At 46.7% G+C, this 26900-nt stretch overlaps 8 protein-coding genes across 8 annotated transcripts; 4 read left to right on the top strand and 4 right to left on the bottom strand.

The window, feature by feature from the left end:
- Positions 1–1396: 1396 nt before the first annotated feature.
- On the top strand, positions 1397–2722 carry ASPBRDRAFT_189720 (zinc-binding alcohol dehydrogenase family protein; the record flags this gene model as incomplete). Its single annotated transcript, XM_067620170.1, has 2 exons — positions 1397–1739; positions 1835–2722. The coding sequence occupies 2 exons, from the start codon at positions 1397–1399 to the stop codon at positions 2539–2541; spliced, it is 1050 nt and encodes a 349-aa protein (XP_067473045.1). The 3' UTR covers positions 2542–2722.
- On the bottom strand, positions 2661–5403 carry ASPBRDRAFT_437898 (Zn(II)2Cys6 transcription factor). The gene is made up of 9 exons (XM_067625058.1): positions 5281–5403; positions 5207–5234; positions 5063–5151; positions 4799–5004; positions 4622–4747; positions 4285–4571; positions 3667–4197; positions 3375–3607; positions 2661–3300 (listed from the first exon to the last, which is right to left on the bottom strand). The coding sequence occupies exons 1-9, from the start codon at positions 5289–5291 to the stop codon at positions 2781–2783; spliced, it is 2031 nt and encodes a 676-aa protein (XP_067473044.1). The 5' UTR covers positions 5292–5403; the 3' UTR covers positions 2661–2780.
- A 762-nt stretch (positions 5404–6165) lies between these two features.
- Positions 6166–7647, bottom strand: ASPBRDRAFT_139375 (putative MFS transporter; the record flags this gene model as incomplete). Its single annotated transcript, XM_067619087.1, has 3 exons — positions 6166–7229; positions 7290–7497; positions 7573–7647. The coding sequence occupies 3 exons, from the start codon at positions 7645–7647 to the stop codon at positions 6166–6168; spliced, it is 1347 nt and encodes a 448-aa protein (XP_067473043.1).
- Positions 7648–8163: 516 nt separating this feature from the next.
- On the top strand, positions 8164–10813 carry ASPBRDRAFT_164676 (putative glucokinase regulator family protein). The gene is made up of 4 exons (XM_067619538.1): positions 8164–8620; positions 8682–9135; positions 9200–9585; positions 9639–10813. The coding sequence occupies exons 1-4, from the start codon at positions 8382–8384 to the stop codon at positions 10651–10653; spliced, it is 2094 nt and encodes a 697-aa protein (XP_067473042.1). The 5' UTR covers positions 8164–8381; the 3' UTR covers positions 10654–10813.
- Positions 10814–12019: 1206 nt separating this feature from the next.
- On the top strand, positions 12020–16549 carry ASPBRDRAFT_79618 (uncharacterized protein; the record flags this gene model as incomplete). The annotated part of the gene is made up of 12 exons (XM_067629465.1): positions 12020–12322; positions 12384–12489; positions 12543–12869; positions 12926–13023; positions 13077–13468; positions 13939–14130; positions 14213–14773; positions 14825–15021; positions 15077–15497; positions 15552–15846; positions 15899–16233; positions 16288–16549. The coding sequence occupies 12 exons, from the start codon at positions 12020–12022 to the stop codon at positions 16343–16345; spliced, it is 3285 nt and encodes a 1094-aa protein (XP_067473041.1). The 3' UTR covers positions 16346–16549.
- On the bottom strand, positions 16538–17866 carry ASPBRDRAFT_60254 (serine hydrolase domain-containing protein; the record flags this gene model as incomplete). Its single annotated transcript, XM_067628195.1, has 1 exon — positions 16538–17866. The coding sequence occupies one exon, from the start codon at positions 17864–17866 to the stop codon at positions 16538–16540; it is 1329 nt and encodes a 442-aa protein (XP_067473040.1).
- Positions 17867–18720: 854 nt separating this feature from the next.
- ASPBRDRAFT_667331 (putative glycosyl hydrolase) lies at positions 18721–20060 on the bottom strand. The gene has a single exon (XM_067628782.1). The coding sequence runs from the start codon at positions 19826–19828 to the stop codon at positions 18728–18730; it is 1101 nt and encodes a 366-aa protein (XP_067473039.1). The 5' UTR covers positions 19829–20060; the 3' UTR covers positions 18721–18727.
- A 2866-nt stretch (positions 20061–22926) lies between these two features.
- On the top strand, positions 22927–25995 carry ASPBRDRAFT_667326 (fungal specific transcription factor domain-containing protein; the record flags this gene model as incomplete). The annotated part of the gene is made up of 7 exons (XM_067628781.1): positions 22927–23427; positions 23560–23642; positions 23701–24068; positions 24168–24996; positions 25055–25135; positions 25201–25400; positions 25454–25995. The coding sequence occupies 7 exons, from the start codon at positions 22927–22929 to the stop codon at positions 25993–25995; spliced, it is 2604 nt and encodes an 867-aa protein (XP_067473038.1).
- Positions 25996–26900: the final 905 nt, after the last annotated feature.

Below are 26900 nucleotides of genomic sequence, written 5' to 3'. Positions count from 1 at the left end.
TGAACATTTTTCGGGCATCGTTGCTGTGGGTATGGGAGGGAACGTTAGACCGTAGGACCTTTGATGATACCTTTCTCTGAAAGCGGTTGGCTTTGACATTCTTTGAGAGGGTCTAGTTAGTAGGAATCAGGTGTGACGGTAAGTGAGGGGCTGGGGATAATACAGTGTTCATTATCTTCATTTTAGTCTTCTATAATACATCATATATTCAATTCCATACGATCACCAATTTTCTTTAACGAATTTCGTTCCATCCTTCCGTATATTGGAATCTATTTGTGAAGATAGAGGGACTGTTTGATTTTATATAGAGTTAGAACAAATATAGTTTATCTTTCTAGAAGAATCGTATAGATAGTCTATGTCTATAGGATAAACTGACTTTTACAAATGAGTACTTCAATACCATGGAATCCTTCATTATATATAATAGAAGTGGATAAGATGATAAATGATGATTTTACAACCTGGTTAGCTACTTTATGGTGTAGGTAGATAGCTCAACCGCTTGGAAGGATCATTCTAACACAAGTAGTTAGAATCAGAAAGTTTGCATTTTTTTTTTTTTGGAACTGAATGTTTTACTACCAATAGATACTGCTAAGATAAGAACCATGGCAGCCGTAGCCACGCTGCCTTGGTAGGCTTTATATTCCACCTTTATTGCATCTTGTATATCGTTATGGAGCTAGAGACCAGGCTTATAATGTGCTAGAAAAGCTTTGCTAACAGAGGATAAATTTATGCATAAAATATCCATCATATCGCTACCTACAGTTTATACAGCGAGAGGCGCATGTAGAAGAGGTGGTTGGTGTCGGCGCTAGTGTGATCCACCTGTATGACCAAGCCTCCTAGTATTAATGCCTCGACAAGTGGCGAACCTAAAACGGATAGTTCGACTGCTATGTATAACGGAGCACTTCCATTTCGGCGGAATGCTCTGCAGTATCTGGTGTACTTCCAGGGATTGGCCGGCTTCCCGGACTTTGCCAAGCCTCTGCGTATCCACCTCAAGAAATCTTCAGCTACCCTATTGGCCATAACCGAGTTTCGGACTTTGCCAAGCTCATTCCGGCAATCTTCTGTTGAACATTCTGTAAGGTGGACCCTCCGGGTTGCATTGTGATTTGTGCGAATCCCAGTAAATTTGGATATGAGGCAATTAGTAGTATAGTTATCACAGCCCATCCGTCTCTTGATAGAATCTGCAACCTCTTCCATGCTTCATAATCATTATGACAAATCAACAATCATGCCAGAAGAGCATGCACACTACACCCAGGTATATAAGGAGCCTAAGCCTCCAGTGAATGATTAACAACAGCGGTGGACATTCGAAATACTCCTTGCATTTCCTTCCTCTCCATTTCCCTCCAAAAGAGAACACGACAATATGAAAGAAGCAACCGTGACCAACAACCTGAGCGTCTTGGTTCAGGAGACCTCCATTCCTACCCCTGAGCCAGGCCAGCTCCTCATTCGTGTTGTCGCAGCTGGTCTCAACCCCAAGGATTGGAAACTACCTCTCTTCTTCCTTGGCAATGCCCCTCCATCAAACCAAGGTGACGATATCTCAGGGTACGTCGAGGCTGTAGGTGAGGGGGTGACTGGATTTAAAAAAGGCGATCGAGTTGCAGCTTTGCATCAGATGTTCACGCCGCATGGTGGATATGCGGAATATGCGATCGCGTGGGCGTATACGACATTTCATATTCCTGAGTCGACCGACTTTGAGGGTAAGCAATCTGTTCCACTCATTTTATGTCCCCGCGAAAAAAAGGGTTCGGAATACTGTCCAATGGCAAACAGCTAACTATGCATGCGCACCCAGAGGCTGCCACAATCCCGCTCGCAGCTGCAACCGCTGCCCTATCCCTGTACCAATGCCTGAAGCTTCCTCTTCCATGGAATCCGCAGACTCCAGAGACTCCCCTTCCCTTGGTTGTCTATGGAGGGTCGACAGCAGTGGGCTCCTTTGCATTGAAACTTGCTAAGCTCTCCAATATCCACCCACTCATTGTGATCGCTGGTAACGGCTCCTCCTACGTTGAAACTTTGATCGACCCCGCAAAAGGCGATGTGATTATCGACTACCGTAACAAGGATACGGCGACAATTAAATCCGAGATCAACGTCGCGGCGAAGGGCGCCGACATTCACCACGCTTTTGATGCCATTGCTGATAATGGTACATACAATACCATCGCCGCAACTTTGGCAGCGCCGGGAAAAATTGCTGCTGTTTGGCCTCCAAAGGACGATGCAAAAATACCAGCTGGGGTTGTGCTTGAGGGTGTTATGGTTGGTTCCTTGCATGCAGACCCCCCCGCAACAAAGATCATTGAGGACCGAGAATTCGGTGCCGCTTTCTTCGCATTCCTTGGGAGGGGTTTGGCTGGTGGTTGGTTCTCTGGGCATCCCGTGGAAGTCAAGGCGGGTGGTTTGAATGGACTCGAAGCAGCGTTGAACGATCTGAAGGGTGGTTTGGCGTCTGCAGTGAAGTATGTGGTAAAAATAGGAGAGACTGAGGAAGCATAGCTGCAATAAACATGTCACTATATGTTGAAGACTTGTTATTGCATTTTAAGTGGCCGTGTGTATGAGTGCTATCGCCTGACGCTCCTTTATCTGAGTCTCTTTGCATTTGTATAAAAGCCAAGGCCTCGTCCACAACTCGATAGCTTCCAGGTACGGAGATTAGAATCTTCTAATATGAATCAATGGACGTTTAAAGCCAAGCTACACCTGACATAGAAAACCCAGCTCTGTTCTATTGCCTATGTTTGAGTCTCGAATACCCACCACTGACGATGCGGGTCCGGCTCAGTCAATAACATTTTTTGCATGATTAAGACCTCGCGGTAGGGATCGTGATACAGCTCTGTCGCTGTAATCCCACATCTATGTAAAAGCCCCAGCTCATCTTCATGGAGTAAGTGAGGAGCCAGGGGGCCTGGTGAGCAATTCCCGGAATCCAATGGTTTGCTCCGATATTGGTCCCGTCGCGGACTTTGACAAAACCGGTCGTTGTAGCGCTGTTCTTCCCAACAAGCCTGTATGCGTGGTTGAAGAAGGGAGGGAAATGGCTGACGAAGTTCAAGCTGCAGGAGATGGTTCAGCGTTCTAATATAGAGCTCTAGAGACTTCAGCTCATGGCGCTTGTTAGCGCAGCTGCTGATGATTGACTGTGCCCTTGATAGAAGGCTTAGATCGGACGCGGCGGTTTCTTCGGTGGTGGAGGTGAGAATACTTCCAAAAAGAACACCAAGAGCAGGTGTAAAAAAGCATTTAAGGTGCCTGTGGAATTGCAAGAATGTATCGCTTAGCAAGATCCTAACCATTTTCAAATTTCATATGCGAATCTACCCTACCAGAACATCCAAAAAAGGTCGCCTTCATTGACATGCAAGGCGAACAATCGTTGCAAAGCCTTGACCGATCTATGAGCGGCCTCGTGCTCGAGGATAGTGTCTTGCTCTATCGGCCATTTAGAGCTATACGGCTGGGTCCGAAGGAACGAATTTATCATGGACGTTGTGCGCCAAATCAAAATGGCGTAGAAGCCTGCATTAATTTTGGAGGTCACCTGCATCAACAATTGCTCCTGTGCTTTGTCAGCGACTGGTGCGCATGATTACCAGAAAGAAGGATGTGGTTACTCACAACCTGCCACCTTGAGAGTACAGTGGCAATTTCCAGCAAAAGTTGCCTCAATTTGACGTGTCCGGCGTCGTCGAGAAAGCCGCCAGCAGACCTGCACGAAGGACTACCGTGCACCAGCTCGGAGTATTTCATCTCTATGAGTGATATACGCAAAGAGACCTGAAAATACACTTCAGTATCGCGATTGATATTGCTCAGGGACAGACTGGAAGAGAAATCAGGCAGGCCCACTTTCCATGTCCCTGCGTCAATGCTGCCAGGCCGGTAAAGATGGTTCTGGAATGAGTAGTCATTTGTGATGAGAATGTGCCAGAAGTAGATCCTGTGAATATCTCGATGGATTTTACCCATATTATCTCCTGGCCATCGCAGATTGTCAGGCGACCGGGAGAAAATTTCGCTGGATGTAGAGGAAGGAACTGGATTTTCCGCATCTAGTTGCAGGATTCCAAGATCCCGCGCAATTTCGCATGCACAAACGTGCAGCCTGTAAGAAAGGTCGAAGTCAAGCTGACAGTAAGCTTCATGAGACTGTTTCCTCATCTCCTTTAGTATGTTTCATGACAGGTACAATGACGCAGACAAACCAAGGCGAGAAAATGAAACAATCGTACTGACCATCCAAAATGCGACGTGTAAGCTTAGTTCATTTGCTTGATCTTGAAGCTGCCACTCTTCCATAAGCCGTAAGGTTGTGCGATAAAGAAACAAAGAATATTCTTTCTTATCCAAGGGACTAAGGTCGGAACTAAGTAACATGCCCTGGTTTAGAGCCCCGTAGTAGAGAATGAGCACGCGAACATCCACTTGGATATAGGGATTGTCAATAATAGATGGTATTGTAAGCATGATATCCTTGCTGATGGGTAGTAGTAGCCCCAGCGTGCTTTGGTTGTCGTAAAGGGCTTGTCCGGCAGTTAGTTCTTTCTCGATTGAGGGGTCCCAGATGACATACTTTGCACCCATGATACGGCTCTTTGCGAAGGGATGAAGATTTCAACATCGGAAGCATTTGTCACCGGGTTCGCGTGAAACTTGTATCCCTTCAAGTTCACCCGTCTGGCAGAAGAAGCATACAACTCTATACGACGTGTTGGTAAGTTCAAACACATGGAGAGGGAAAGGGACAAACTTGTATTTAACTTGGACGATCTTGAAGACAGCGGATTGCCTGATGAATAGTTTGGTATGTTAGTTGACAGTCGTGATACGGGCGAGGCTGCAGTATTCCAGGCCGTCTTCTGCAAGACATCTGATTGGTGTACAATATCAGGAATCTTTGAGCCCTTTAAAGGCGCAGGAGTATTTCCACTGGATCCGGAAATTGCACCATGCTTGCTGTATTATATTTCGTTCATGTCAACTACAATCTGGAACAGTATGTTTAACGACATACCGTTTGCCATAGCGAGGCGGTTCATATATACAATCGGCAGAGATTCGACGGCACTGCTTACAAGCAGGCTTTTGTCTCTCGCATCGAATCTGTAGATGAGTGCTTAACCATCAAGCATAATATGTGTGGGGTGATTATATATACCTTTTTGAGTCTGCACCTCTGGCACTGTCTAATGGATTAATGACCGGTGCATTGGCTGTCAAAGAGGGACTTACTGCAATGACATTCAGCTCAGACGACGGTGGCGTCATGGTCCCTAAGTAACACTTTGGACAAGACAGGAAGGAGGCTTAGAGTACAAGTAGACTGTGTCATTTACGTCGACACTAGACCTTCACAGACTGGTTGGATTGTGTTGATTAGTCAACCGGAAATGACCACGTGCCTCCCTAATGTAAGACCTGCTCCTCACGTGACCCTCGTATTAGTTGTCATGTGACCTGACCCACTCCAACAACTCATCTATTAGTGAAAATAATGGCAATGGCAACTACAATTACTTTATCCTATTCCAGTAGTATTGGTATCTCATATATATATATATATATATGAGCATATATATATATATATATATGAGACCTCTATCTATAATAGCGAGTCAGCTCGTTCGTTCTACGGGGCTTAATATGGCAAGAAGACCCGCACCAGCATCCTGGGCAAAAATGGACAACTGGAGAAGCTTTTTTTGAGCAATGTTTCTGCTTGACAAACAACGAGTTTTTTTTTCAATGGACACCCATTCGATATTTACCTATATTATTCCAACTTACAGCTTGCAAGCTGTCTTGACGACGCGACACCAATTGAACAAGAGAGCGCTATCGGTTTCTTCCACGTTTGAGAAGTCACGGTAGGTTGCCTGTGGCGTGGAGAAACGACTTTGTGGATAATTAAAGTGCATTTTATTATTTTTGCCATTCTCAATTTTGAAAAATATGAGTGTTCGTTGCAAGTCAATGCATTCGCGACAATATCTGATGCTGTGATAGATTACGCAGCCTGAGGTTCCCCATCAGGCTTCAACCTAGCTACTATGTCTGGCATAATTATCGCCCTCTATCTGTTTACTTTCGGATGATCCTCCGATCCACAAATTAGATTCACGGTAAAGGTTGCTTCACATCCTCCTCCTCAGCCACTTCGGCAACAACATCTTCCTCGCCAACATTTGTTGAGGTAATGGCCCAGACGGTAGGAACGACAATCAGTAGCGAACCGATACAAAGACCCCAGTCCATAGCAAACTGGGTCATGGCCGTCTTTCTCAAGGCATTCACTCTCCACGCCATGGCACCCCCAGCAGACTGAAAGGTCTTATAAGCACCAACCATTATAGCAGTTCTAGCAGGAGAATTCGACTGGGCACCAATCAACCAGTAACAAAAAGACTGCCAAAGGGCATCATATGCTCCGTAGCAGATATACAAGATGATGGGGCCTGCAGAGACACTTCCATTCGTATAGTCGATGTTTTGTTTCAGTCCTTGTGCTATACGATGCGTAGACCAAAGCTGAAATTTGTAGCCGCCGCCCCAGATAACCATCCCAGTCACGAACAGGGTTACCCAGCCCGCCACAGCACGCCATCGGCGGGTCAGCCATGGCATATCGAGCAAGCAGCCCATGATCAAGCCACCTAGCATCTGAGCCATCCAGTATAGTGCACCATTCAAGGATCGAGTTCGGATGTTGAAGTTCATACCATTCACTTCGTTTTGCTGGTATGAATAGGGCACGTTCGCGGAGAAGAACAAAGGCAACATGCAGATAACCCTCCAGTCAGATACTGTGCGTAGTGCAAGTCGTGCTGTCTGTCGCCAGTTTGGTTTCTCACTTGCAGTTGTCTGTATCCCTTTCACTCGCACCGCTGATGGAGTGCATATCAAAAGTCCCAGCACCCACCCGACCAGCATAATCACAAGCAGAGCAATGTACGTTGCGTCCGATATGGTGCTGCTCTTGGAGTGGAAGTTGAGGCCAAAGCTAGCGAGAGAGCCAACTCCGCCGCCAAGGTTGAAAATGATCCAAAACACGGCGATGGCTCGTCCCTTCTGAGATTCGGGAACGTAGGTTGTCATAATTGCACCCTGGGATACCCATAAGAACGAGGCGCCTACACCCAGGAGAGCACCGGACGCAATGACAAACGCTCCATTTTTGTCATCTTAGAATTGCGTTTGGTCAATCCTGTCCCCGTTTCTTTGTCTCGCTAACAAAAACTTACGGTTGAAATTCAATAAGCTACCCGAATACAGGGCATATGTCCATCCGCCAAGGAGAAGGCAAACACGAGGCCCAACCCGCTCAAATATTGGTCCCACGACGAACAGAGCGGTTCCGGCAGTGGCAGACATTAGGGCAACTGTAGCATTGGCTGCTACAGTTGGGTCGACCTGACCGGATCCTCCCAAGCCGGAGAGGGCATTGTACATCTACAGCAATTGATTTTGATTAGTACATTGTTCACATCGTGCCAAGCCGCGCATAGTAATAAAGAGATGTCTTACACCAGGGCAGCAGAAACAAATTAAGCTGATTAGAAGGATCTGAAACCAAGAATTTCTATAAATGCGTTGAATCATCGACGGAGATGTTTCGACAGCGACTGTCGACGACATGGTGAAAAATGTTGCACAGTACTCGAACTGGTCAAGAGATAGTGTTAAATACTGGTGCTTGATGCCCAGAAAAATTATGAAGTTTCATCCACCCTGAACTGCTCGGCGCAGGGCATATTATAGCTCCACCATATCGCTAACCCCAGGTTCTTAACCGTGCAAAGCCACATGGAACATGTAGTCGGTCCACTCGGAGTAAGGAGATTACAGATAGGCCAATTGAGGCTGCCTGTAAGACCAATAAATTGACAAATATTGTCTGATCTGGAGATAAGAAGGTTTAACGCCGCAACAAAAAGAGAATAGAGCGGGGTCATCGGGGTAGTGTGGGCATATAGTTTATATTCGGTGTAAATGAGCTGCACCAGTGGCCCAAGCGATCTCTTCTCTCCGGCTGGGCAGCAACCCCGCAAACTAGTGGCAGGTAAAGGGTGGGCGATCACCTCTCGGCGTGGTGAAGTCTTCTAAACTCATTTTCGATAAAAACTCAACGTTCTGTGTCAATGTTCAACCGGCTGGCCCACTTCAATGGAATAAAAATAACATCTCGCCGAAATGACACACCGGATAAAATTTTCGCGGATTCATGCCGAGGTTCTGATATAAGATCCCGCATCCGTGACGCCAAAATATCTCTTGAGACCCCGAGATAAGGTAAGCACATAGCAGTCAATCGCGGAAAGGCAGGCTTTGCAAATATGGCACAGGATGCCTTGGATCTATCGGGCCTACAGACCGAGGCAATCAATGAACACACCAGCAATATCGACAGGGTTTCGACTCTCCAGATGTGTACCATGATCAATGATGAAGACAAAACAGTCGCTGAAAGTGTTACAGCATGCTTGGAAGACGTTGCGCTTGCAATAGACTTGTTAGTTCCTCGTGTACGCGCTGGTGGGCGAGTAATATACGTCGGAGCAGGAACTAGCGGCAGGTTCGTATTTCTGACATGACGAAACTGAGTCTCAAGTCTTACCAAGTAATGAGTTCTCTAGGTTAGGAATACTGGACAGTTCCGAGATACTACCTACCTTTGCGGTGCCCCCGACACAATTTGTCGGCTTGATTGCTGGAGGAGATGCCGCCATCCGTGAGGCACAAGAAGGAGCAGAAGACAGCATCACAGCAGGCAGAGACGACCTTGCCGCGATGAATCTTAATGGCGGACAAGACAGCATTATCGGAATTGCGGCATCCGGCCGTACGCCTTACGTCCTTGGTGCACTCGAGTATGCGAAGAGCTTGGGCTGCCTCACACTTGGAGTAGCCTGCGTATCACCGTCAGAAATGGGTCAATCCGGCAACCTTGATATTATGATTGCACCTTTACCTGGCGCAGAAGTCATCACTGGGAGTACGAGACTGAAGGCGGGGACTGCCACAAAGCTGGTATTAAATATGCTGAGTACTGGCACTATGATCAAGGCCGGGAAAACATATGGGAATATGGTGAGAGATCTTTAGTCAAAAAGTTCCCACCATGGACATGAATGCTGATATCTAGTTGCACCAGATGGTCGATCTTATCGCTTCAAATCAGAAACTCAAGCAACGATCGCGAAATATCCTCCGGAGAGTTAGCAGACAATGCTCAACCATGACTGATCAAGACTTGGATGATCTGCTCGCCCGTTGCGGTGGTAGAGTCAAAGTTGCACTTCTTGTCGCAGATAAAGGGATTTCGGTGAAAGAAAGCCGGGAGCAGCTTGAAATTGCTCAAGGTGTTCTCGCCAAGGCTATCGCGACCGAGGATAAGGCTTCAGTCAAGACACCTCTGATAAATGGATTAAAACATCATCGATTAGCTCTGTGTATTGATGGTGGAGGGTCAAAATGTGCCGCCCTAGTAGGAGATACAAGCGGGAATTTAGGGAAAGCCGTTGCTGGATCTTGTAATCTGTGAGCCCTCATACTCCACTTTTAGGCCTTCAGATATATGCTAACAATAGGAGGACTGATGGCGAGTTTGAAGCCTCGGTAAATGCGATAGTCACAGCTGCACGAGAAGCATTCGGGAACATTCCCAAATCAACGAACCATATTAACGGCATCAATGGCTCAGCAGATTCACAGCTGTCATCCATTGCAAATCACAGCCAATCATTCGATTCAATCTGGATCGCAAGTGCCGGAATGGACCGTCCAGGGATGCGAGAACGTGTACAAGCAGCAGTGGCACAGAAACTAAATCTGAATAAGCCGATTCAAATGCGGGTAACAAACGACGTTGACCTGCTAGCTGCAGCTATGGCACGACACCCAGAAATCTCCTCGAGCTTGGTCGTCATAGCTGGTACCGGTAGCATCGCCATCCGCTATGCTTATAGCAACGATGATATAGTACCAAGGCGCGTTGCGCGCACTGGTGGATGGGGTCATCTTCTTGGAGACGAAGGAGCCGGATATGCGATTGGAAGACAAGCTATCCGGAAAACCTTGTTCTCACTAGACAATATCAGACTTGCTCGGCAAAAATCCGGCCTCAGCACGCTAGAATTAAAGATAGTGAACATCTTCTCTAAATACTCGTCTGAAGGAAACGATGATGCTCTGGGTATTGACCTCCTGAGCAACGTTCTGATGGCGAGCGATGACAAATCCGCCAAGAGTCGAATCGCAGGCATCGCACAAACAATTCTGGACTTAGCTGGCTCTGGAGATGCCGAGGCAGTGGGCATCATTGCTCAACAGGTATCCCGTTTCGTCGACAACACTCTTACCCGTCTACTTGACCCTCAATCGCGTGGTTATGTCGACCCGTCAAGATCTGGTCTCATTCTCTCTGGAGGAGTGATGCTTCACAGTGTTTATCAAACCATATTTCAACTTGCCCTAGCCAAACGCAACATCCGATTTAGCTATACGGAAGCTGTCCCCAATGCAGCACTGGTCGGAGTCGAACACTTACTAGCATCGCATACTCTTCGTCCTCTGCCGAATTGTGAGATCACAAATCCTCTGTTATAGCTGGCGAGACCACCTGGAAACGCAATATAGACATAGAAACTTATCGATCGTCACTGTACTATTGGGATCACTTGTAAGGCAGCATTATCATATATATTACATGCAGTATGGAAATAGTCAGCTTGGAAATATGGCTGTTTAAGACTGATCTGGTAGTCATGAAACCTTTTTGGGTTAGCGGTATATTTTCCACATATTAACTCTACAAGGTACTGGATACGTCTGATACCTTGGCCCTGCATTCCCTAGTGAAGCTTCCAAAACTGGACCATGACTAGTCGTCATACTAGTTGGACGTGGTTGTCATGTATAGGAGAAGTTTTGTAAGTCAATCGAAGATTGCAAGCTCACGAACAGAGTTCCTGGGGCTGAGAAGGCTTAAGAGGTCAACCTTCCGTAGCAGATAAGTCGATATATATATTTAGCAACTAAGTGCCTTAAGATATCTAGGAGTCATGTCGAAGGCGGTCTGCGGTAGGATATGCGAAGGAATGTTACTAAGTTAAACGAGTTCATTCATGTTGATGCTGAGTGAACCATGTGTAGTTATCTATTCGCCATAAGAGTTGTTATCATCCTGATTTGTGACCCAACTAAATTCATTTGATAATTTCCCAGTCAGCTGAAGCAAATATCTGCTATGTCATTTGGTACTAATCGAAGTTCGTCGACATTAGGATATAAAAATGCACCCATTATCGTCCTGGAGGCCCGGTGTATTTCGTTCATCAACAAGATCCGAATCATTCTCGATATACTCCATGATGATGAAAGAAACAGGCCTTGTCAACTTTGATCTGTCATGCTGTAGTGTATATATAGGGTTTAGGTATACATGTGTGCCGCTCGATAAATCGTGAAACAGGCACTTCGCCTTTGAGACTTCCCTCCTTAGGAAATGCGCTGCCTTGTAGCAATGGAATTAGCATTGCATTGGGGACACAAGCTAAGCAGGTCCCTGAAAGTCTATCAGATAGTTGGTGAGCATCGGATGTCGGCTTGAAACATGCAACATTGACACTTTAGAGTTAGCGTAAAGAATGTAGTGCTGTTATCGCGGGGTGTTTTCGGGGTGATGTCGGGGTAAAGGAAGACCCACCCAACATTAGGTATCATTTGCCTAAAGGCTTCTATCAGTGATTGAGCCTTCTCGTTTTAGGCCCGGAGTGGCCATTTCATTTGCAACTTAGTATTATATCCTCGCGCGCTAGTGCTATGTAAGTGAAGCACGCAATATATAAATGTCAAACAATCCCTCCAGGTGTCCTAATGAGATTTAAGACGCACCTACATTCATACGCAAGATTCAAGCTGGACCCTTCTTGTGTTGGTGATAACGATTTTTTAGCTCGTCAAGCAGGTCAAGATGAAGGTTCTTACTATATTCGCCGTTCTCTGTCGAGTGTCATGGGCTACACATACAGTCAAAACCGGTTTGGATGTTTTACTCGAAAGCAACTACACACAGCTAGCTGGTAGAAAAGTCATCGTACTCACTAATCCGACGGGTGTGACTCCGGACTTAAAACTTGGGATCGACGTTATGTTTAATTCTGGCGCCGTTGACCTCGTTGGTGTCATGGGTCCTGAGCATGGTTTCAGGGGCACAGCCCCAGCTGGGGGCTCAGAAGGGACGTTTATTGATCCAGAAACTGGATTAACGGTTTATGTACGTTTATTTCCATCAAAAGGTTCTCCCGATATATCTTTAACATTTCACCCTGTTCTAGGATGCGTATAATGTCAACACGAGCACACTTGTTGGCTATATCAAGGAATCTGAAGCGGATACCGTACTATTTGATATACAAGATGTAGGAGCTCGGTTTTACACATGTCAGTCCAGTTCATAGATGTTCAAAAACTCCAAATTGACTAAGGGTGAGCAGATACTTGGGCCATGTATGACACAATGGTGGCTGCAGCCATTGCAAATGCTAGCTTTGTGGTCGTAGACCGCCCAAATCCTATCACAGGATTGAATGCATTCGGCCCTGTACTCAATGAGAGCTATGCATCTTATGTGGGACGGCGTCCTATTGCACAGGCTCATGGCATGACAACGGGTGAATTGGCATCGATGTTTGTTGGAGAGAATTGGATTCACGAAGCTGCAAACGGTTCGCACCTGAACTTAGAGGTCATTCCAATGAAAGGGTGGAAGCGATCGATGACATGGAAAGATACTCATCTTCCATGGGTCATGCCAAGTCCAAGTAAGTGATCGAGCTCATTATCAATAGCAGAGTACTGCTGACATGCGGTATCATAGACATGCCCACTCCGGAGACAGCTTTGATCTACCCTGGTGCCTGCATGTTCGAGGGGACCAGCATTTCCGAGGGGCGTGGAACTACTCGACCCTTTGAGGTACAGTATTGCGTACGTCAAAAGAGTGAAGTCTGAAATCTGACGAGCTGCAGTTACTCGGGGGCTCCTTCACGAACGACTCATGGACTGACGAAATGCGAGCACTTAATATCCCTCACACGAACTTTCGTTCTGCGTGTTTCAGCCCGACAACATCAAAGTTTCAGTCGCAGACCGTTTGTGGACTTCAAAGTTATGTTTTTCTCGATTCCATCGGTGACTATGAAGAATTTGATCCAGTTTTCCTTGGAGTATCATTGCTCTGGAGCGCCAAACATCTCTATACTGTCGGCGGCAACGACACAGGCTTCGGAAATACCACACAAAGTTTCCACTGGCTATTTGGTTCCAAACCTGGCTTGTACGATGTGGATGTGCTGACTGGTGGCTCTTTGGTTCGGGAAGGCATTGAGGCTGGACTTCTTCCGGATGAAATCCGGTCACAGTGGGAGGCTGACTTACAGGCTTTCAAGAAGAAGCGAGAAACTTATCTTCTATATTGACAAGTCGGAAGTTGAAGTGCCGTATGTAATATCGCGTCAAGCTTGGACCTTGTAGCCTAGAAGTGCTTAGTTGGATCGACGTGCGAATGAGAAAATGGAAGGAAGTCGCGAGGGAAAGTTGGAATTGCAGTCTCCCGTAGAATGCCGAGGTTGGAAATAGACACCTTCCCGACGGAATGCGGAGAAAATGTGTCCGTTTGGCTGCTTCGACGTGCAATATAATTTGTGTATTTGCCCGATGGCCGCTACTAACCGCTGTAGTGGGCCTTATCTACTTTATCAACTGCACCAATAAAATGCTAGCAGTGTCAGATTATTCCGGAGTAATCGGAATAAAGGTTCATCTTCTCAACTTCTTACAACACATCGAACCTCAATTGCTTCTATTCCCTTGTATATCGTGATATGACAGATGTCTACACCATCAAGCTCAACCAGGCGAGCAGTGGAAAGAAATCGCATTCGGATCCCCTCGTGTGAGCCCTGTCGTCTATCCAAACTCGCTTGTGATCACAAGCGTCCAGCATGCTCCCGTTGCGTCAATCGTGAAATCACTGAAAAGTGCGTCTATAGAAAGAATCCATTTAAGCGACATAGGCCAATTGTGGTCTCTAAGCAACATCATGCGTAAGCTTCTAGTCTTCGGCGACCATCATCCCCTGAGGAAAAGAGCTAATCTCTAGTAGACTTCCAGTAAGCGGGCCAAATGGCTTGTCGCCTGAAAGACCAGTGGCCACTTTTCAAATGAAACCGTATCCAAATCCAGGTTACCAAGGGTCATCATCTCTCAAGACAGTGCTGGATAATCTTGGCGACCACTTAGCCGTTACAATTGATACCTCCAGACCTCATGTTAACGACCAACAGTCGTCACGAGATGCTGTACTTCGGGCAGATAGCTCCAAGATGGTCGAGGAAGGAGTACAGCTGTTAGAGACGTTTCTTGATTATCTTGCTAATGACGATTTTCGACAACTATTCTCCGAGGCGAAAGGCAGTGGTTTACAAACCCACTTGGGTACCTTCTTACTTTTCCCATTCTTTGAGAGTCTGGCGAGCGAAATTGATATCATACGACAATCAGAAAATCCTCAGGCGAGCTCGTTTGCACTATCACAACGCCTGTTCGAAAAGGCAAACCAACCCGTTGCGATTCATAGCGCCATGACTCTTGAAGAGTTTGCCGCTCAGTACACGGGGCCAAATTTACGATGGGAAACAGTGGGTTTAATCATTACACTAGCTGGGTACGTACTCCTAAATTTAGCTTTCATTTAATATGACGCTAACTAGACAAGCATTGCTTCTACCGAGATACGAGTCCCGCATCCAGCCTGCAAAACAGAAGAGGAGCGTCAACTTCTGAGGACAAACCTTGTTCATTTGACCAACAAGTGTGTCGGCTTCTGCGATTCTTTGGACACATTGAATGATATCACTATGATCTTCATATATGAGAGTTTTCTTCTTGCTTCAATATTCTACGGTGATCAAAGTATGAAGATCAACGACCCCTCACAGCAGCTCAGTTCCATTGACAAGTATTGTAGGTTTCAAGGCTTGGAGAAGACTTAATCATGCTTCCAGCGCACTCTTTGCAGATGGGCTTCACGAGACTGTCAAAGAAAAACAGTATCTCCCATTCTTCCTAACACAGTTACGTCAGCAAATCTTTGCACGAATATACGGATCCGACATTAGTTTTGCTGTCTTTCTAGGTCGTCCTCCGCGGGTGAGTAAACGGTTCTGTTATACAAGTATGCCTCTCGACATCGAAGAGGATACATACAGTCTAATAGGAGAAGCTTTGGACCAGGAATTGGCACAGCTGGACCGAAACGGTTGGAACACACTCGGCCAGATCAGAAAAAGTGCTGTCATACGATGGTCTATGATCACCTCTATGATCCGTGAAGATGCTTTAGAAACTCTACTTGGACGTAATCTTACCAATGTACCACAGCGAATCGGGTATTTTCTCTCTCCATTATACTACATTTCATGTTGATATTGAGATTTCACTAGTGAGCTTCAAGCGAAGATTGACCATGCGTGGAAAGATCTTCCTCCGTTTCTGACAATTCCAACGCGGGATATATGGCTGAAAGGACGCTCCTGCCATGAGGTAGACATCTTGCATCAAATTCGTCTATTTTACCTCAATACCGCCTTTTTAATCGAATGGGCGGCTTCGCGACATGGCCTTCAAGATACTGGTGCCTTGTTTGTCAAGGCTAGTGAACTACTCTCATGGGTTATTGAGGCTCTAGTCAGGCGTGAACAGCTGTCCGGAACAGGCTTGATTTCTCTAGCATGGAGGGTATGTTGCAGTGGAAGCTCGCTTTTTTTGATGCCGAGTACTGATATAACAGGTCGCTTCTTGTGCTCTACCCGCTGCCGGTGCTATTGCCTGGTATCTCCTCCAGCCATCGTCCCGTGTCGGCTTAAATCTCGACTTGTCATTGAGAAGACGCAGCATACAGAACCTCTCGGTGCTCATTGCTCACATGGGCGTCCTGCATGATCCTGGAGACGGCAACTATCAGCTTTTCTGCCACGCCAAATGTGCTCTAGAATCTGCAATGGACACTATCCTCAGCCTTCCAGATCCCGCTCGGCCTGAGAATTCCTTAGATATGTTATCCTCCCCTGCACTGTCACCAGACTGGATCTTATCGGATTACTTAGGGCTCGGGGTTGATTCATGGTGGGTTTCTTTCATGCTGCATTTATTGGAGAGTATTGACTAATTCTTTGATAGGATCGGTCTTCCGGATCGCGGGTCTCTTGTGAGAATGGATGATAATATGCCATATTGAATGGTGAATATTTGTGTTTATGGTAGTGAACCTTTAGAAATTCCTGGATCTGCCTTAACAAAATTATCGGGATTCATACTGCGGATCCTGTAATATATGAGGTATTTGCATTCGAATACATTCCTCGGGTACATACAAGTGTATCGAAGTCATGAATTCAGGATCCCATTCGGTACGTCCTCCACTCAACCATTACAACAGAGGAAACGCAACATCCAACCCCAAGCTCTTCCCAACCCAATACCCAACAGCCTCTCTCACAATAGTATTGCTAGACCATGCCCTAGACGGATGCACCCGATTACTAAAATGCAACCAAAAGGTGTTATACGTTCTATCCATCACCAACGTAGTCCCGGTAAATCCCGTATGACTCGCAGTTTGCAAACTCGCCATCGGTCCCGCAGTGGTATACTGATCCAACTCAAACCCTAAACTACGAGCATTCCCCGGAAACCTGGCATTGAAGTTTGTGAAAATCAGGTCTACCGCTGTTTGAGAAAGGATCCGTTGGCCTGCATATGTGCCGTTGTTGAGGATCATCTGGCAGAATGTCGCTGTATCGCGCACGGTGGAGAATAGACCTGCATGACCTGATACACCGTCTAGGGCCCATGCGTTTTCGTCGTGAACTGTGCCGTGCACTGGTTGTGGACGCTGTGGTTCTTGGGGTCCGAGGGCTGCGATTTGGAATTCTTGTACGGCTGTGCGGTCGTAGTTGGGTGACAGGGGTGTAGAGCCTTCGATATTCCCGCGGTTGAAGAAGGTAGATGTCATTTCAAGCGGTCTGGTGAAGTCATAAATGAGATCATCTAGGGCACGTCCCGTTACGGTCTCGATAACGAGGCCCAGCGACATAAAGTTGAGATCTGAGTAGAGGTATGTGCTGCCGGGGGTATTGATAATTTTCTGCGTCAGAATTGCATTAATGCGTTCCTCATAGGTCGTGTAATGCGCAGAGAAAAGTGGTGGCGATGGATCAGCAGCGAAACCGCTTGTATGCGTGAACAGCTCCAAGATAGTAATGTTCTCCTTCCCATTTGTCGCAAACTCCGGTATATAAGTTGCAACGGTTACATTAAGCGCAATTCGAGCAGCGTCAAGTTCCCGTAAAGCAGCTACCGTGGTGAACAGCTTCGTGAGGCTTGCCATATCGTAGACTGTATCCACGGTGGTGTCTTCCTGCAGGTGTCGAGGTAGCTTGGTGCCGTTGACATCGGCGTAGAGATTTCTCTTACCCACGGCAAATTCGCTGACGATGACACCGTCGCGAGCCACCAGGGTAACAGACCCTGGTTCGATGGGATGGAGTTTGTCGTACGAGAACTTGCTATAGTTGGCAGCATGTGTATATGCGCTAACATTTTGGACCATTTGGTGCAAAGGGGCCGATATCATGCCGACGGACTCAGGTGATCCATATACCAGTATCCCATCGTTATTTTTTGTCGGACTAGCAAAGACAAGACCAATTGAGGCCACTGCCAATGCAAGCCTAGCAAAAGACGAAGTAGTTCTCATGATGAAATGTGCGAGCGGCTTTCTGATTCAAATCTCTCCTCAACTTAGACTGTACCAGGCCTCGGTATTTCTGTCATCCATTGCTACTGGCCATGCCTAAATATATCTAAATAGATCTGCTGCGTTCGGAGGCACCATCTCGGGGTGTTTGGATGGTAGTATACGTTTCCCCGCTTACTTTTGTAGTTTCGGCGAAGAGCTTACAGTTTACTCCGAGAGAGATAACAGATAGACAGAATGCGTACTAAAACCGGTTTGCATATCGGTTGACCGCAATTGCTGGAAGCTTATCATTCATTTTTATCGTTCAAATGTAACTTTGCCATTTTAGTATGCGCATTATGTATAGCTCGGTAGTTTCTAACGGATACGAGTGTTGATCTTACAGAAAGTCGGCATGTTTGACTCCGGCTGATCGGGACTCTACCTGAGTAAGCAGCATAACCTCTGTAACATTTTTAGAAGCAGAGATATACTTCTGATAGACTTGTATGATTTTTTAGCTCTCCTCGACGGTGTATGTGTTGTTTTTGCGGCTTTCAAAGTTTCTGTTGCGGTGGCATTAGGCGATAGTGTCGCAACGAAACAGAATCCGACAAGGAGAGATGAGCGGAAATGTTTCGGACTTTATGCATTTTGTCCTTATATTACCATATCATATGCTGCTTGGAACTAATTATGCATTTGCTCTTGGCATTTGGCAATGAACCTCACAAACTTTGGATTAGGGCTATATATTATTGTCACTAATCTTCTGGTCGAACCACCATGAACTGTCTTCATTAGTGGTTTGGTTTACCCTGTTCTAATAGTATCCTATCACTGCAGTAATCTACCTAAGAAAGGTAAGTACTAGTAAATCTATCCCGCTCGCAGGGTACTCCGGAAAGCCATAATTCGCTCGAATGATTCCTCCAAGGCTGTTCTAGATAAGCTTCCATTCTTCAACCCCGCAACGAGTCCTTCTGTCGCCATCAGGCCCTCAGTCAGGTTTCGTGAAGCACAAAGAATCATGTCTGCACCTGCTTGCTTGGCTAGAAGCGCTATTGTAGACCAGTCCCCATACGGCTTTACTGCTCCAGCCTCAAGCGCATCCGTCATGATCACACCATTGTATCCTAATCTACTTCGTAGTTCTCCCTCAAGCCATTTCTTGCTCAATCCTGCCGGCCGGTCATCTACCATGATATACTTGCTCCATGAGGCCATGATCAAACCAAGGCCTGCCTGGATAGCTGAACGGTACGGGATTTCATCCACAGCTCGAATCTCGTCGAGAGTCAGGTCAAGAGTAACAACGCCGGCGTCTGTGTCGTTGCCAGCCGGATTAGCACCGTTTCCAGGGAAGTGCTTTCCAGCTGCCGCAATTCCTTTTTTCCGCATAGCCGAGAGGAAAGAAACCGCACAACGGGTGACAAGCGAGGATGTATTCCCAAATGATCGTTGCCAGTAGTTCATGAAGCTTGACTCCTCGCGGTAAACATCCAATACCGGAGCCAGATTAACGTTAAATCCGGCTGCTATAAGGGCATCAGCTGCAGCACTGCCTCCGTACGACGATGCGAGACTAGGGTCTCTAGCGAGCCCCATCTCTTTAGCAGACTCCCATGGTCCTCCGTTGGTAATACGCTTCACATAGCCGCCCTCCTGGTCGATCATGATTGGCAGTGGGTAACCCTTATACGCAGGGGATTTGGCGTGTGCTCGTTGGAATTTGCTCATCAATGCTGATGTTTCCGTCAAATTTGTCTGGTTGATATTTTCGTGAAAGAGAATGAGGCCCCCGACTTTGCCCTCATCCAGGAGATCGAACAAGGCATCCGGCGGACTGATGCCGGGATAGGTGTAAATGATGTGCTGTCCGGCAAGGACAGCCAAGTCTTCGGCTACCGACGCGTGGCTGAAGGCACTCGCAACAAGAAGGGAGGTGGCCACGAATGGGAGATACCTAAGGTAGAACATTATGGACTAGTATACGTGACCGTGAAGTATGCACTTGTAGACGAGCTGTGTTCATGGCGAAAATAGTTGTATATATAGTCCGGAGTATCCTAAATTGCCTATTGACCCTCGTCGGAATCATACAGACACTCCAGTTGCTGTTAGGGGTGCATTTTCGCCGAGTCGGAGTTAGATTCGGAGTATCGGAAACGATGATTCATGGCAGGTAATTACTAGCGTGCCATCACCGACCCCACATCGCCCCGGGCAGTGGAAGGGGGATGCAACAGATGACACTGAGCAATAAGATATGCGTGCATCGCATTGACATGCCTGCTTAGACTTGTTAAACCGCGGGCTCGGGTCGGGTTTTCTGCCTACCCCGATCCGCCCACCCGGGGTTTTGGAGCGCGTTAGCAACCATGTAACCCGCCCATGGAGTATCCAAAATTCTTATTAGGGGTTTAAAACAACTAAACCAGGTATAGCACTAAAAGCGCCAGTTACCTGCGCGTCTCATTGGAACGTCAGCTCATGAACAGTAGTCACCTTGTATCATTTTCAGGTCTCCCTCTCCCGCTAATTTCTCCCGCTCGTGGGCCGAATAATCAACACTAATTCCCCCCTGCTACCGCTGAAGGGTAGGAAAGATTCAGAAGGCAAAAGATCTTTCATTCCACTGGAATATACTGCTTGGCTTATCACTTCCAAATAGCGTTTTGACTCCGTCATGCTCCAACGTACGCCGAAGAGGGTCTCCATAAACTCACAAAAGTAATCAGTACAACTTGAAATAATGAAAATTACTCATTGATAAAGGAACAACTTTCTAGGACATAATAGTGTTCGTTATCTCTCAGAGGCTGCTTTTGGTCGCTGCTGATTGACTTTTGCGTTACGGTGATCGTAAGCTTGTACTTCACTACGATTCTGACCACCCTCGCTTGCACCAGTAAGGTGCTTTTTGCGGAAATGGTCCATCATCATGGCGTAGGTTGGATATCCTTTCGAGCATCCTCGCAGGGGCAACAAGAATCCTTGCTAGTACGCTCTTCACCCCACCCAATTCACGGTGGCTTTCATGTGTGATTTCACAATGTATTGTAGTCTTGTCAGGGAGGCAACTAGGGGGACTCTTCTCCATTCAAGGCAAGGTAGCATGTGTTACTGCTGTGAGTGTCTGATCTCGGATCATCGCAGATCTCTCTATCGAATGCGTCGGCATGGGCGGAGTTAGGAAGATCATTGATTCTAATCTCTTCTTGTCTCGAAGTAAGCATGACGGATAAGAAAAAGCACGACAAGAGCAAGTCAACGAGTTCGTAGGCTTGGAGTGGGTTTGCGAGGCCTGCAAAAATATTTCCCTGATATGGAGGAGCCGGATAATACGATGTAGTCAGTGGGATCGGGGCTGATATTTAGGAAAATAAACAAGGGAGCGACTGGGACAGGATGCATTAGAGACTCGAAAAAAACAGAGCAAACAGATCCCTTCATCACAATTCCCGCTATGCACTTGATAGCAAAATCCGTGCTTAGACTATACTCATTCTGTGTTCAAACAGTCTGGGCTTAAAGCGAGAACCGGAAAGTAACCATTCCCAAGCCGAGCCTACATGCATAGGCCACGATCATAGAAGACAATGTGACATTGCTCGTACGAAAATAATTCTGGCGATTGCAGATTGGGCAGATGCCAAAAAGGGAAGGGCAGTTGGTTGAACGGGCCAATAGGGAGACGAAGATACAATGCGTGTTCGGCTCAATGTTGGAGCTCGCTGGCTGGCCAATATCGAAATCAGCTAAGAACTTTGGACCAGTGTTTCAGATACAAGGCATGTTCCTCGCTATCGCGGTACAAAGGCACAGTCAAGTTCATTCCCAGGTCCGAAATATAAAGTGGGGCCAGACAGGAGTCAGTGCACTTACATTCAGGCTTCTGTCTATTGACGCCATGAAACGGATCGAAAAGCCATCCCGACAGGAGTAATCTGACCGAGGCTGGAGCTTATAGAACTGATGCGAGTCGCCCAAAGCGTTCAAACTTGAGGGGGCGGTGGCTTGAAACACTAGGCCAATACAGGGTAACACGCTGGTCTCGGTCTAAGTTATCTGGTATTGGGATACGTATAGCGCAGGGACTCGAATGGCATCTAAGACGCATGGCAATAGCCCTTGTGCAGTCGACCTCATTCGATCAAACCTTGACCCCAGTCTCATTGTACCCTTTCCTCTGTCCGCGTGCGAGCACTGGTACCCTCTGCCCTTTGCAGAAGGGGTCCGGCGGTATTAGATTGAGCATGAATATGTGACTATACGTATGCTCTGAGACGCAGGCCCTCAGGCTCTTTTGTCCTGTGCTGTTGGTGTAAAGAATTGGGGGATGAAACAGAATCTGAGATAGACGATGCGCCCTGTTTAGCACTGGAATGGGCCCACGGCCGCCTCAGGTAAGGCTCCGCACCTAATACACATCCAGCAAGGTCTTCCTGCAATATTTTTCCTTATCAGCTTCTGTACTCCATCCGAGCCCCCTGTATCCCATCTTTCATCCTAACCCGTTGTCTGCTTGTGCAGGTCGCTGATCGCTTAAACATTGCACAGCCGATTCCCACTACTATCCGCTTCTCTATACACTAAATACAGAAAGGTCACTGGCTCATTCGGTCTTGTATACTCACAGACGCGAAACAATCTCTGCCCTCTTCGCCAGCCATTGAAACGCAAGTCACTCTGTCCTTCCATAATCTCACCTTAGACCATATTGGCATTAAAGATATTGGGACCTCCAAGCAAAGAACGACGAAGCAAGAATACCATAATCGGATTATTACACCATTTGACATTCTGCCCGAAGGGAAAATCTGTTTGTTCGCATGAACCCACCAGCAACCCGCTTTCGCAGAGCAGTTTTGGTGCTTTAAACTGCATGCTTTCACGCTAAGTTGAACGTCAGATTCGAATACGTTGAGCCGGAGTTGCAGGCCACATTCGCCGACCTCCAGCGGCTGAAATGATCTTGATAAATGACAAGAAGGATGAGCAGTAACCGTACATTAGCAAGGCCAGGTCGTCCATTTCAGATGCACCGCGTATCAACTTTGGACGGACAGCATAGTATGCCCTGTGTTTCTGCTGTATACAGGCAGTCATGGCGCCCTCCATATTCCTCTGATGACAGATACAGACATACTACCGCTCATCAATTCAGCGTCCCTCAGGCTGCATTATTCCCCAACGAATACTCTGTCTTGCCAGTCCCAGAGCTGTCGCAGCGTTCAGAAGATGACCTGTGTGGCCGGGAAGGGAGACTGATTGACATGATTCATAACCCCGCAGGAGCTCCACCACCGTTTTCAATTTCTACCCCTATGAGTGACACTCTACAAGAGCCCACGCCTCACTTTACACCTCCCGGTTATCGGCTGCGGGTGCCATTTTCAGACCAGGATTCGAACAGCAATATCAAATCTCCATCCTGTTATCAACACCGCACCGAAGTTCCGGTACATTATCCCACACTCACTCCTGAGCAGCAAGTTCCGGCGTTGCACAATATCAATATTCGCGAAAACAAGACCACTGGAATATGTCGCCCCAAAGCCCGCCGGGCACAAGAGGTAAATCATTCTCTTGAATCAACAATACGCTGATTAGCGGCGCATATCGAGACATCTGACTGACTTGTAATGTTTGGTACCGTTGTGAAGGCCTGCCGCCAATGCCGAATAGATAAAACCAAATGCGACGAGAAACGACCCACGTGTGAGCGTTGCAAAGATCAGAATCTGAGGTGTGGCTACGCAGGAGACAGTGTTCGCAATATTTTGGAAAGGTGAGTTTGGCTAGTCCTTCGGTAAAGATTCAACGGCATGTACTGATGGCTGATGTAGGAAGGATAAGGCGACCCAGCTTCTCCTGGACCGAATAATTGATATGGAAGATGGTCTGAATGAAAAGCTTGAACGGCTCTCGGCAATTCAGATAGAAACCTCGGCTCAACTTAGTCGGCTCTCAGAATGCTCTCTGTTGAAGCCCAGGATCGTGAAGCGCAAAGAGACAGAGACGAAATCGCGCACCCAAGTTCTAGGTCATCGTTCAATACCTATTAATCATACCATGGCAAGCAACAAACTGCTCTCATGGCCGTCTATCAAGGCCCTTATTGGGCCGAGAGAGTACGATGAAGATCATATTATAGAGCTGGAAGAGGAAAGGGGAATTAGCTTCATCCAAGGCCGTTGCCAAAAACGCGATGCGTGCGAGAGTCCAGCCATGGAATCTCCATCAAGGACATCTCAGTCGCATAAGGACAACAATTACAACATTGGTATATCTGCTAATAATCCACATAATCCAGGTTCTATCCGAACTGGCCCCAACCTGAAAGCATTGGATCCTGGTATAGATGAACACGGATTATTCGGCACAGACGCTAAGGCCGTACGTCGCTATTATCAGAGCTATATGAATCACATTCATAAGCTTCATCCGTTCCTCAGTCCAACCGAAATGAGCGCTAGAATCAAATCGTTTATTCGCAAGTACTGTCCATTCGATGCGTCTATCCCGGTAGAGACGTTGAATAGCTATAGTACCAACAACTTGCCACATGGGGTGAAAAGGAAGAGCTCATGGAAAGAGATATACAGTGCAGGACCTGTCAAAGACTACCTTCCTGGGCTAGAATCCGGAGGATTCAGCGGACGGCATGTTGATAAGTCGCTGGAGAATGCCATTATCCTCTCTATTCTTGCACTCGGCAGTATCTGTGAAGTCCAGGTAGCTATCCCTGGTCTAACTACCGACACACCCGCCGATCTCCAAAACAAGCGGACTTCTGAACCCTCCATACGCGGTACTCTAATATCAGAAGACACAGGGTTAGTCTTTCAGTTACGGGAAGGATATAACTATTCTTCATCGGCAGCTGTAAAGGACCAGAACAATGATCCCGACAGGTCGATGTCCTGGGACTATCATCACTTTAAGAGCGTGGATGTCATGCCCGGTTTGGCATACTATATATACGCGGCACAGATTCTGGGGAGTTTTCAAGGCGCGAACGGGCTACATTATGTACAAGCGGCCTTACTAGCAGGGCTTTATGTGGGACAGTTAGCACTTCCTTTCCAGAGTCATGGATGGATCAATCAGGCGGCCAGGGCATGCCAGGTGCTTGTTCGATCGTATGTCTTGTCTAACTGCTGAAGATTTTGCCATGGTGAGGCTCTTAACCAGTCCCAGGAAACGGTATGAACAGGTTAGCGATAGTCCATTGAAAGATATGTACGACTTTGCGTACTGGACCTGCCTGCAGCTGGAGAGGTAAGTGTAAGCAGATTTCTCTTTTCATCGGCTTCTCAGAATGAATGAACGAACTATTGATGCAGCGATATTCTTGCCGATTTAAATCTTCCGGCTAGCGGTATATCTCATTCCGAAGGACGCATTGGGTTGCCGAAGGGTCAGGCTCTATATTTGTCTCAGGACGGTTTTTCTTCGAACAGCATGGGAATGTTCATCTATTCCGCCCAGATTCATCTTACAAGGATTCTGAACCGTCTTAATAGTCACTTATACACCTTTGAAAGTAAGTCTGTCTCGGTAAGCAGTAAGTCCTGGCATCACTAAACTTATTTGTAGCAGGGAAACAGGGCCAGTGGTCTGCCTACAGAATGGGGATCCTGAGCATGAATCTCGAACAGTGGAGAAAAGATTTGCCAGAATCCATGACTTGGAAGGATATAGATCCTCCATCTCCGGACATCAATGTGGCCCAGATGAGAGCCAAATATTACAGCGCGCGGTATTTAATCCATCGGCCCCTCCTTTACTATGCCCTGCATCATTCCAGCCTTACTCCGTGTGGTCGCTCAATGCCAGTACCGTCCCTTACAACATCTGGAGAGGGATTGCTACCGTCTCCTTTGGTAGCGCACGGGCAAGGAGTTAATGATATGTCCCAATTACCAACTGATGTTAATGCCCCGGATGGAACTGTAACAAGTCCAGACCCCCATCTAGCAGAAGGACCGTGGACACGTCTCCAATATTACGACCTCAATCCGGAGGTACGAAGAGCGTGCAAATTGTGCGTAGAATCTGCAATCCTGAGTACTCAGGCTTTTGATGCCATTGAAGGCCGACCGGTGGTGACCAACATCTTCGGATTGGCCCATGCGTGAGTGAAATCCCTAACCATATCACGTCCCCTGCTGAACTTCCTGGCGACTTTCTAGTCAATTCAGCAATATGCTAGTATTATCGGCTACTTACATGTCAAGCCTCTCGGAGTTGGTGGACCGGAATGGGCTCAATCGACTACTCAAACGAACGATCCGTTTCCTCCAAAGTTGCGGGAGATCTCCTACTCTACGTACTGATGCAGAGATCCTTAGCGAGGTCTATGTAAAGATATTCGGGGAGCCACTTGACATCGCTGTTCTATAATACTAGCCAAATTATTTGCTCGGACGTTTCCTGCTACCTCAGGGTTATTTATGTACTTACAACAGCCATTAGTCTTAGGACTACTCTTTTTACCCTTTCGCTGATCATGCTGCTTAGTGGCACACCAATGCAGACTGGATTATTATGCACAATGCTTGGACATACATTTGCTAGAAATGAATTACCAACAGATCTTTCAATGCGGTGAAGAATATATATGAACGGCGGCTCCCTTTCCAGTCCAGCGTATCCAAGCCAGCATGACCTGCTCCCTGACAGGCTGCGGCACAGGGTTGAGATTACATGATCTGATTTAACGGTACGCAGAGTATGGCGATAAGCCTATTCCACTGGGGTTGGTGCATCGCATATGCAATTCCTTTAGGATTCCCACAATTTATATAGGGCTAATTTCTTAGTATAAGATATAATAGTATTAATTTTTAGAATATAGTACTCTTCTGTAATTCTATATTTCTATTAAGAAAAACGCTGGTAATAGCAACTATAATAACTTTATTCTAGATCTATAATTTTAAAATATATGATAGATTTAGACTTGCAGATATCAGATCTGCTTTTAAAATATTTTTATTTATTTTTTCTTATTTTATATAATTATTTAAAGTTGGATAGGCCA

This window comes from Aspergillus brasiliensis, assembly GCF_001889945.1.
Source record: "Aspergillus brasiliensis CBS 101740 unplaced genomic scaffold ASPBRscaffold_29, whole genome shotgun sequence".
In the NCBI taxonomy this organism is placed as follows: Eukaryota; Fungi; Ascomycota; class Eurotiomycetes; order Eurotiales; family Aspergillaceae; genus Aspergillus; species Aspergillus brasiliensis.
The sequence above is the reverse complement of the archived record's forward strand: the minus strand, read 5'-3'. Positions and strand labels throughout refer to the sequence as shown.